Source organism: Crocodylus porosus, unplaced genomic scaffold (genome assembly GCF_001723895.1).
Source record: "Crocodylus porosus isolate Cpor-Errol unplaced genomic scaffold, CroPor_comp1, whole genome shotgun sequence".
Taxonomy (NCBI): Eukaryota; Metazoa; Chordata; order Crocodylia; family Crocodylidae; genus Crocodylus; species Crocodylus porosus.
Genome location: NW_017728949.1, coordinates 2,776,900 through 2,788,485, shown reverse-complemented (window position 1 = coordinate 2,788,485; position 11,586 = coordinate 2,776,900). Strand labels below are relative to the sequence as shown.

The following is an 11,586-nucleotide window of genomic DNA, read 5'->3' as shown; positions in this document are numbered from 1 at the left end:
GGGCGAACTCCTGGTCAAGCTCAGGACTTTGAGTGGGAGGTCTGTAGTAGACTCCCACCGTTGTGTCCTCTGTGCTGTTTTTCCCACGAATTTTTACCCAGAGGGTCTCTAGCTTTCCATGCCGGTCACCAACATCAGCTTGCAGGGACATGTAGCTTTCCTTCACATAGAGAGCTACACCCCCACCCCTTTTGTCAACATGATCCCTCCTGTACAGGGTATAGCCCTCTATACCCGTGGTCCAGTCATGGGTGGAGTCCCATCAGGTCTCTGTTATCTCCGAGATCTTGTTAAAGTCTGCACCAACTGACAATTAGCTTCACGGTTGCTTGGGAGACTGTAAAAAAATTGACAGAGATGCGGTGGACCAGCTGAGGTTGAAACACAGGTAGGTCCTGGTTGGTCCAGCTCCCCAGTACAAATAAAATGTGCAGCACATAGTTATCCTAAGGGTTGATGGCTTCATCAGCCACAATGGAAAAGGAATAATATTCTGCTAAGGCAGCCTTTGTGGAGTAACCATGCGAAACAATCACTTCAGGGAGATAGTCCCGGTGAAGCTGGTTGGCACTCAGAAAACTGCCAGCATTTGGCACATTTGGGTTCAGGTAGTCCTTTAGCTTTGAGCGATTGAGTTTCTCCAGCGGGATGTTCATCTCCATAAAAGCCTTCACAAGGGAGGCTGCCCCTTCCTTGCCAAGCTTCTTTCCATGGTCCTTTTAAACAGGGAGGACATTGCCTCTTGCTCTGACTTTCAGCTTCTCCAGCTGCCTTCCTCTTCATGTGCGCCTTGAACTTCAAGTGACAATCAAGGCTAGCTTCCTGGACAGATCCAGAGTTAGACTGCAGGGGATACAGAAGAGTTTGCCTCTGTCTGTGTGCAAGGTCCCTGTGGAGTACTGTTTTGCACAGTTCACCACTGAAATCTATTGGGCAATCTTGGAAGACTTCATCATGTTCATCTCTGGTCTCTCACAGGAGGGATCTAGCATGCATGCTGCAGGAGCATGCTGTAGGTGCCAAAACCGTCCTGGCTTCCCTGGCTGGCCTCTGACTGGCTATTGGATTGAGCCTACATCACGGACTTAGCCTCCAATTTGCTCCCTCTCCTTTCCACCCTTCTATGGTTTTGCAGCTCTCTTCCTCCCTCCCTCACCCAATTGCCAATTTTGTTGTTTTTTGTGATGCCTGTGCTTTTTTGTGGAGATGGGCCAAATTCATGATTTCCGCAAAAATTGCAAATTCAGTAAATCTCTACCTATAAAACTGCATGGTCCGGAGGAATATTTTGTCCAAGAGATTCTAGACTCAAAATGGAGGCAAGGTAAATTATATTACTTAGTAGATTGCACCCCAGACGTTTAAAAACTGTGTGTGCAGCTGGGCTAAACACATGGATTTCTGACTTCCTGATGCCCAGGGACCCTGGGATTAAGGAGCCTCTCCCTAATCCCACGGTCCCTATACATCAGGGATGTCCGAAAACCACTCATGCAGTTCAGCTGCACATACATTTTTAAAGATCTCAGCATGATTGGACCCGGGGTCAGGGAGAGACTCCCCGATCCACAGTTCCTTATGTAGCTGGATCTGTTAAAACTATGTGTGTAGCCCACCTAGACTGCACACATGGTTTTTACTCATCACAACATATGGGACCCTAAGATCAGGCTGCAGCAGCCTGCTTCTGGATTCTCTGTGTTCTAGGACCTGTAAAAATGACATGTGCTGCCCAACAGGGTTTTGACAATCAGCTGATTGCTGACTGTGGCAAATTCCAGACCCCAATTTGGTCCCTGGCCACAGCTGACAATTAACTGATTGTGGACATCTGTCTTTCAACTTGCTGGAGCAGGGGGTGCCATGGATCATGATTCTGAGGTCCCATGGCACTGGCAAGTAAGGGATGATTGGGGTCTAATTCCTGATCCAAAAATCAAGCATCCAGTAGCAGGTCTCAGGCTTTTATATGAACATCTGTCAGTGGCCTGGGTTTCAGATTTGAGGGCTCCATGAACTAGGTAGTTGTAAAGATGGGTGGGGTTTGTTAGGGTACTGGGATAGGATTATGGCTGTGTCTATTAGGGCATAGTAAATTCTGTTCCTAACCCCTGTTGAGTCAGTCAGCTTGAGTCAATCAAGCTCTACATTAAAGCAGTTGTTTTTTGCCTCCACTACTCAGATTAGGAAGCTTTTCAAAAGCCTCACTGTTTTTAGTCCAGATTTATTTATGCCTAGTTTATGCAAATTATTTTGTGTCAACATTATTTTTTATCTTAAATACACTTTTCTCATATTCATGTTTACCTACTTGATGAATGTATAGATAGGAGGTATATCCCTTCTATTTCTGTTTTTCTCTGCTAAAAAGCCATGTTCTTTTAATCTCCGTATGTGATAGATCATTTTATCCTACCTAATCCAGTATGAATTCATCTTTCTTGAACATGGATGGCCAGAATTATGCACAGTATTATAGATGGTGTTTTACCAGTGATTTGCATTATTACAATAATACTTCCTTATTTCTATTGAAAATACCTTGCCACATATGTCCTAGGATCATCTTGGGCTTTTTCATTCCCATATATTGCTGGCTCTATGGGCAGATCTAGGATTTTGAAAAGGAGGGGTGCAGATGGTGAGGTGCCTCATCACATATACCACAACATACATTTTTCTCCAGTAACAAATCTGATTCTTTACTATTATGTTAGGGGTCCAGGGGTATATTATTCAGTGTAAGACTAAAGCATAAACAAATATAATTGTATTGGGAAGTGCATTAATTTGCTATATCATATAAAGCACAAAAATGGGAAAAAATAATCAAAATATGTTTTGTTAGTCCTTTAGTCATTAGAATTAAATGAATACCTCTTTTTCAGTTAGCATCTTGACAGTGCATCCAGTGCTTCATTGAAAGTTATTTCCACAGCTGAATTAACGTATACCTGAGTTAAGGTTTCCACATCTGAGTTGGCTACAGTTAAAAACAGTGTTCAGAGCTCTGATATAAGAGCAATGTTACCAGGAGCAGCTAACAGAAAACAGAATTGCATAAGAAAGGATAGCTTGATCAGTGGAACATCATGACCATTAAAAAGGGAGAAAGGGTTGTTAACACTTGTGGAATGAAGAGTTTTAGGACTCAGGTAGATTACAATGAACCATGAAATCAAATGACTCCCTTGCTGCCGCCAAAATAGAAATGCTACTGCCACTTCCAGGCAATTGGTTTTAAAGTTTGGGTGGAGCAGGAATCAAAGGTGGGTGCAGATGCAGTCCATGGCTGGCTCCTATCAACCTGTGATCAACCAGCATACCCTGATCTTTCACAATCTCACTGCAAAAAAGTCTGTATTGTTCTGTAAATGCATGACCTTGCATTATTGAAATTAATTCAATTTCTGTTACTGTAGATCTCAGTCATCCAGTACTTCCTGTATGGTATTCAAAGTTTCCTGTATTGACACAACTTCCCAACTTCATGTGATCAGCAGGTTTCATCAGCATGCTCATTTTTCCCCCAGAAAGGCTATTAATGAAAATTAAGATTAATCCCACACCAGTCATTGAAAAATGATCCATCTGCTATTGTATCTTCTTGTGCTGCTTTCTTGTCCAGCTTAAAATTCCTAGGCTATTTCATATCTTCTCCAGCTAAAATGATAATTTCCCACATGTCACTGTTTCATGTGTTTTACTGAAGTCTAAGTAGTTGAGGTCCTATTTCTCTGATTACAGTAGGATCAAGCAACAGAAGGCAATTTTTAGCTCATAATTCTAAGCCCATGTTTCCAATCAGCATTGCTTAGAAAGCTCTTTCTTTGCTTTTCTGTTAAAAATGCACTGTTATTAGTGCTTCTTTTGGTATCTCCTGGCTTTGTGTTTCCTGATGAAGCATATGTTCATATACCATATTTTCTTACATACCACATGCCCCCAAATAAAACACACTTTTTTTTCGGAAAACAGAATATAGAAAAAAAGGCTTTTTCAGAGGCATGGCCTAGAACTGCCTTTTTAATGGAGAGGCAGTGCTACAAGATGGCTACCAGCTTCTTTCTGAGACAATAAACAGGAGAGATGAAGTCCAGTATTAACCCTTAACTAACACTTTCAAATTGGCAACAATTTTTGGCTGCTCATTTGGTGGCTTAGCCAAAAACTTGCCAGTTTGAGATGGGCTGTGAAAGGGTTAACATTGGACCCTACCCTTATTGCATACTACCTGAGAGAAAAACTGGAGCCATCTTGCAGCGCAGCATCTTCATGCTTCTGATCCTCAATGCTTCGATTTCATCTTCCTCGTATAAGACACATACCCCAATTTTGGAGAGCTGATTTTTGGGGGAAATGATTGTGCATGTGTGTGTGGGGCAGGGAGGTGGTGTGCAGGTAAACATGGTATTTCATCAGTAATCAGCCTGTTCGTCTCTCAGGGAAACTGCTTGGACTGTATTACCAGTATCAGGATTTGCATGTTTTAAGTCTGTGCACAGTGGTTTCCATTGTTTAAACTCTTGTTAAAGGAGCATTTCAATGTTTCTTTGGGTAACCAGAATAGAAAGTACTGTAGCTAACATCCCCTATCAACTTCTAAGAAGCCTGTGAATCTAAGACATCCTAGCAAAGGCAGTTTTGCTGGACTCTTCTAGCATAGCAATATTTTCCACTTGTTCCTCTTTGCTCTGGGTAGTGAGTGTTTTAGTAGACATGTCAGTTTGTCTTAGATTTACTGCTTTTCTCAGTTGCACCACCTATTTTTATTGCTTCATGTTGATGTTGTGCACATATTCTCCGTTTTAATTTTCAGGTTCCAAGGCAGCAACAGGATATGCGAAATAAGATTATTTTGGAATTAGTAGAATTTCAGAGTCCAAAAGAATTTCCAAAACTGCTGGGGTATGCAACAGCGCACCTTTATGAAGTTATTCAGGTGGGTATGGCAAAGACTAGGTTGCAGGTTGTTCGTATTGCACGTGGCTTTGGAATTACCATACAGATTTACACACATTGTTGCATCTAGTGATTTGCATTGAAATAATAGTTCCGTTTATTCCTTATGAATATCCAGTTACTACGTGATTGCCATTGTGATATTGATACGTGTGTATAGGTAGATAAAAGAAGAATTATTGGAGCCCTCGTTTTGGTCCCTTGACTTCCATTCAAGTGCTTGTTCTTTAGTTGTACATTGAGACAAGTTCCAGGGGTCCCCTTCTTCTTTTGCTCTGATAGTGCATTATATATATTTGCATTTCAATGACTTTTCCACATGGGCCTGAACACATGACTGTACAAACAGGACTTTCATCTTTAAAACCTATGAGGGGTCCACATGGGGCTTTCATGCAAACCTGGCAGTGAACAAATTAACTGCAAAGTGAAATTACTCTTGTTCTGTAGTCTCATTTCACTCACTGTGATAAAACATGCTAAATAATTTGCTTAAAAATGGTTGCATGTGAAACCAAGGCACTTTAAACAAATTAGCTGACGTTAACTCAGTTTAATGCAGTCAAGTTATAAAAGTATTTGGGTATCTACATGTTGAGTTAGGCACCTATTTAGGTTCCAATCTTGCAAATACTAATAATGCAAAGCTTCATGTCAATCATTACAGTTGCCTATATGCATGCCCAGGAGTGGTGGTGGTGGGGGGTGGTTTCAATTAGAGTCATTCCCAAAAAGGCAGTCTAATTAGAGTGCCTCAGCATCACATGCATGAAGAACCTGCAAAGTTAAAAATGGCTGTGGGATGCTTTATCTAAACCTCATTGGTTTAGATAAAGCGCCCTCCCCAGTCATTTTAAAACATGCGAAGGCTTATACATGTGACAGTGAGCCAATGCTACAGCATTCTAATTAGAACAGACTCAATTAATTGAATCTGCTCCAACATGTTCTATCTAATTAGAACACGAAACAGCACATGTATAGGCAGCCTACAAGCATTTAAAACAGTGGAAGAGTTTGCATGTGTAAAACGTATATTTACAGGAGCCAGGCCTTTGTCACCTAATTATTACTACCTAAATTTAACAATCTGGCTTTAGGACAAAGAGTAATGTGGTAGAGCTGGAAAATGAACTAAAAGTGATTGAACTAAAAAAATTTTTTCCACTGTGTCATGGTTGGACAATTAAGCATTGTTGCTTGACTGACTTTTCAATTATGAATGCTTTTGTTTGACTTTTAAATGATCTTTGTGTGAAAGGAGTCTGTAACATCTGATACAGTTACAAGTTCTTGTATTTTTACATACTTGATAATATACTATATAAACACTTTGCTTGAAAAATTAATGAATCAAAGCATTTCTTTTCTGTCTTTCCTCATCTCTGCAGAGAAGCCATTTCACTGAAACACTGACCATGAGGAATAAAAACATAGTAAGATTTTTGGTGACAACTATAAAGTATTAAACACACATACTATTGTTATTGCCAAATGATTTTGTTTGGTTGCAGACACGTATAATTTAAACGTTAGATTAGAAGAAAGACTAATTCAGTGCAACCTCACTGCAGTATCCACAAGCGAAGTCCATAAAGTACCCTTTTCTGCCAGTGGCATAACCTCTGAGGGAAAGTTGGCAAAAAAAACAATGCCTGCTCCTTTGCAATGATACATTTCCCCTTTGAGCAGTGGAAGTGAATCTAACCATTATCTATATACATAATAGAATATAGAGAATAACGTTTGGTATTATCACCTGAATCATTAGACACTTAAAAATTAAAATACAAAGAATTATGCATAACCCATACAGGAATGAATCAAATAAAATATATATTAAAATTTGTAAAGTGTTTTGTAAAGAGATTGATTTTATACTAGAATGCTTAAACTTCCAAGAATATTCTGTATGTTGCCCCATTGTAGGCAAAGCCTACAAGTGACAAAGATTTTCTGTGTGTGGTCATGAAGAGAATGTCTATTATTAAGAACAATAGATTTGTGAACGAAAAAAGGAAAAGGTAATATAAAGATCCTATAAAACACGATGTGCTTATGACTGGGGTATGTCATATCTTGTTGCTTTGCTTACCATACATGTATTTTACCAGAGAACTTATATGTAAATGTGCTTGCAATAAGAGTTAACTATTGTATTTAAAAAGGAGAGTCTTTCTTTATATTGCCAGGTTGTCTGCACTTTGGAAGTGGAGTTTACATTCTGCTATGGAAGTTTTGGATATGGTTACTCACACCAGGTGAGGACCTGTCTTTTATTTCTTGTTCTTTTATGATATGGGAATGGGATTATGGTATTCAGAGCAACCTTGTGGGTAAGCACCATGCCATAAAATCTTTCTTATTGTCCAGGTATCCAGGCTGTAGCCATATTGGTCTAGAGGAAAAATCAATCAGGACTCATGGTAGAGGTGATACCTTTTATTAGACCAACAAGATTTTTCAAAAAAAAATTCTTTAATTCCAAGCTTTTCGGCACCAACACCCTTCATCAGGCATCAGAGAAAAGATTGTAAAAGTTCTCCTGGGTAGAAATCAAAGTTCATATTTCACAGCGTGGCAAAAAGGGGCAAAGTCCCAAGGCCCAGTCTAAGTACCGGCCTGCCTCCTTTGTCTATGGGCAAACCACCCACCTCATTCACCTGCTATGCTTGGTTGTAAATCAATCCACCCTGATGTCCAAGGGTGATATGTACATGCTCCGACCTTACCTTAATGTGTCCCATGCCTCGTACCAAACTGAGTGTGTTATTTGCACCTCCAGCTTGTAGCCAGGCCAGACTCAGTACACAGATAGGCCTCTGGCATACCGCCCTGTTCTGGGCCACACTCACCACCCCCTCTTACCAGGGCCTCTTTCACTCCGCCCACTCTCACCAGGCCTCTCTCATGCCACCTATCTTGGGCCTGCTCCCTTGAGTGACCCTAGAGGGGCCATCTGGCTTGACCGCACTCCTCGGCCAGCCCTGGCACAGCCTTTTGGGTCTCTTCCACAACCCTTATCTGAGCAGTGACTGGGCAATTAGCCAAACTCTGGGCCGACTTTGCCCTAGTCCCTCACCGGGAACTTCACCCTTCTCTCGGGCTAACCTCATCAGTGCCCTTTCCTCACGGCCTCTCAACTAAGCCCTCCCACTAAGGCATTTCAACTTTGCCCTCTCACTAGGGCATGGGGTCAAATACCCTCATAGGCTCAGGTGCCCCTACTCAGTGTGCCTGGCCCACCACTCTCATTAATAACACACGGGATGGTGAAGGCTGGGGTTAAGGCACCCCACCCACCTTTCACCGGGGAGGTAACTGGCCTGGCATTTCTTGGGGACTCGCTTACCACAAGGAGTCCCACCAGGCCACTCCTGCCCGGCAGGGGTGTAGTTTCTAGTCATACCCAGTACAGCTGTATGAAATAGCACTGTTTCGTTTCGACTTCCGTTTTGACATTTCAATGGAACAGTGTTTCATTTCAAGTTTCATTTCGAAACCACTGTTCCGTTTCATTTTGTCAAAACTGTTTTGCTGTTTTGACACTGTTTCGACGTTTTGCCCATAGGCTATAATGGGGAACCATGAAACTGCCTATAACTTTGTCAGTTCTTGCCTGATTCAGATGGAACTTGCAGGCGTGGTAGCCCCTGCCAAGTTTCAAGGAGATATGTGCAGGGGTTTCTGAGAAACTACACCTCAGGCTGCTGACAAGCAAAACTCATGACATGGGTGACACTGTGTGTGAGTTAAGGCACAGTGGGGTGAAAACTGCATGGATGGTAGCCCCTGCTGAGGCCGTGAAGCCTGCCAGCTTTCAAGGAGGGAGGTGTAGGGGTTTCTGGGAAACTGCACCGCAGGCTGCTGGCAAGCAACACTTGTGACATGGGTGACAGAAAGCAGGTCAGTTCAAAAAATGCTGCCTTTTATGCTGTTTTTCCATCCCTCCCCCAGAGCACTGGGATTGGAAGGGACCTCAGGGAAGGACCACAGTCACTGGCCAGCTACACAGCCAATATGAGAGCACTCCTTCCTCCCTCTTCCCCCACCCTCTCCTTACTTCGTTTCCCTGCAAGCAAGCCCTGTTTGAGTTTTGAAACACTCAGAATGTTTTGACTGCCCTCATTTCATTTCAAGGCTGTTTTGAATCCCTTCATTTCATTTTGATTTCACTGTTTCGAGCTCGAAGTGGGTCAAAACAGCATTGAAAGGAAACTGCAGGTGAGATTTTGCACAGCCCTAACACCCAGGACCTCAGGCCCTCCTGCATCCTCATAGCTCATTTTTTTACACTGCTAATTATCAATGTTTTTCTTTTGTAGTTGAAACAGCCTGAACCAGAACTTCAGAAGACTATTAAACGTTCCATGTTTCTTCGGATTCCACCACTGAAAGACAGAAGGGATCGTCAAAGGTTCTTGGGAATTGTATATTAAGGATCTTCTCAAAATTCTTTTAGCTCTTGACATGAGTTGCTAGCTAAAATTCAGAACCTTCTAAGTTATTCGAAAGAAAAGAAATTGGTGATGGAGTCATGTTTCTTTTATGCAATTCTGTTATTTTGAAAAAAACAAAAACAGAAGAGAAAGACTAAGGAAAGTGTAGGTCCCTTACTAATTGCAGAAGACAATCTAGCAACAAATGAGGCAGTGAACACTAAAGTATTCATTGCCTTTTTTATTTCACTATTCATAAATAAGGTCCAAATACCAGATGACAAGTGCAGGTGGTAGCAAGGATAGGGGAGGGGATATGCAGCCTACTGTAGTGGAAGAATACGTTAGGGATTACTTAGAAAAGTTGGATGGTTTCATGTTAATAGAACCATACAAGATGCACCCTAGAGTACTAAAGAAATTGGCTGAGGTAAGTCCAGAATGACTGGCTATCTTATTTGAAAACTTGTGGAGGACAGAAGGGGTTTTGATGACAGGAAGAGGGCAAATATAGTCCCCATTTTTAAGAAAGGGAAGAAGGAAGATGGGGCCTGAGTACCAAAATCATAAGCAAGAAGATGTGGTACTCAGGCCATAGTATGCAGTAATCTTCATGGCCTTATGAATTATTAGGTAAGCAAGGTGGTAGAGATAGAACTGGTTATCATCATTGAAATAGATTAAATGATAAGGATGGTAGAATATTTATCAGTGGAAGTTTTTAAGAACAGATTAGAAAACAGACCTTGGGGAATGGTTTAAGTATAGCTGATCTTACCTTGGGATTAGGGAATGAAATAGATAACTTCTTGAAGTCACTTCCAGTCCTAATTTCTATGATTTTATGATCTCTGATACCATGTAACAAGTTCCAAGAGACACATAACCATGTAATCATAGTACCAAAAATATGAAACATCTAGTATTGTTTTTTTGCCTTTTCCCTCTCTCGGTAGCTACCCTTTGGCACATGTGAGTGTGGAAAAGGGGGAAAGGAATGCAAATTGTTACATAAATCCCTAATGTGGCTTCTACTTTTAATCAGACCCCACAAAAAAATCTTAAATCCTTCATAGCTCTAAAGGAATCAGAACTCATGGTACAGTGTCACAGGTCACTGAAGAGCCTGGTCTTATAGAAGGACAGGTGTTGGTTGCCAGGGCAACCACAGGGGTCAGCTGATCAGGAGGGGCAGGGCCTGGTTGGAGGAGGCCTCAGAGGAGCGCCCCAGTAGCATGGGGGTTCCTGATGCCAGAGAGGGCACAGCAGTCTGGTGCCAGAGAGGGCACAGTAGTTAGGGGGCACACTGACCCCAACCCTGAGAAGGGGGTTCAGTGGATTGAGGGCCAGGTAAGGCTGAGGTTGCCTGAGCCCGATTGTGGGAAGCCCCAGTGGGGTGTAGGACCCAAAAAGAGGGTCTGGAGGCCAGGCACGGCTACAGCCACCTGAGCCTCAATTGCGGGAGCCGCGAGGCAAGGCCCCAGTGCGGGCAGCGTGATCGCAGAGACAGGCCCCAGTGCGGGCGTGAGCGCAAGCAAGGCCCAGTGGGGCAGTGTTGTGCGGGAAAAGCTCTGGGGAGGGCGATTGTCCACAGACCACGGGGAAAAGGCCCAGGGCGGGCAGCAGCTGCGGGACAAGCTAGGGAGTGCCCGTGAGGGTGCATAGGCGAATAGCCCAGGGCGCGCACAAGAATAGAAGTCCCGGAGAGGGCACGAGCTCAGAGAGAAGTCCCGGAGAAAGCACGAGCTCAGAGAGAAGCCCCGGAGGACGTCCGCAAGGGCGCAGGCTATAGAAACTGACTCAACAATGTCCGGTACATCTGAGAGGTTTGGGGCGTGGTATAAGGGGTGGTAGGAGCCACGCATAGCCCATAAGGCTGGGTGCAACAAAGATCAAGCTATACAGAGCAGGGGCCAGGATAAATAAGAACACCATGTCCAAGGGGACAAAATGGCAGCCTCCCTTACAATACTTTTGATCATCAAAGACGTGATGGGCAAGAACAAGGGTACTTGATCGCCAACTTGGCACAGTAGGGGGCACCAGGAGAGATCACGGCCGCTCCTAGGACTCCGCACTGTGATATACAGGTGATATCTTTTATTAGACCAACTAGATTTTTGTCAAAAAAAATCTTTAACTGCAAGCTTTTGGGCACAACCCCCTTTTTCAGGCATAAGAGAAG

General features: G+C 42.9%; 1 protein-coding gene across 1 annotated transcript in view; it reads left to right on the top strand.

Moving 5' to 3' along the window:
- The window catches only part of ALS2CR11 (amyotrophic lateral sclerosis 2 chromosome region candidate 11), a 59,399-nt gene that overhangs the window by 14,996 nt on the left and 32,817 nt on the right, over nt 1-11,586 (top strand). The window contains exons 4-7 of the mRNA XM_019553501.1: nt 4,820-4,942; nt 6,354-6,398; nt 7,155-7,223; nt 9,288-9,379. Of these exons, the coding sequence (XP_019409046.1) occupies nt 4,820-4,942; nt 6,354-6,398; nt 7,155-7,223; nt 9,288-9,379 (329 nt within the window). The remainder of the gene's footprint in view (nt 1-4,819; nt 4,943-6,353; nt 6,399-7,154; nt 7,224-9,287; nt 9,380-11,586) is intronic.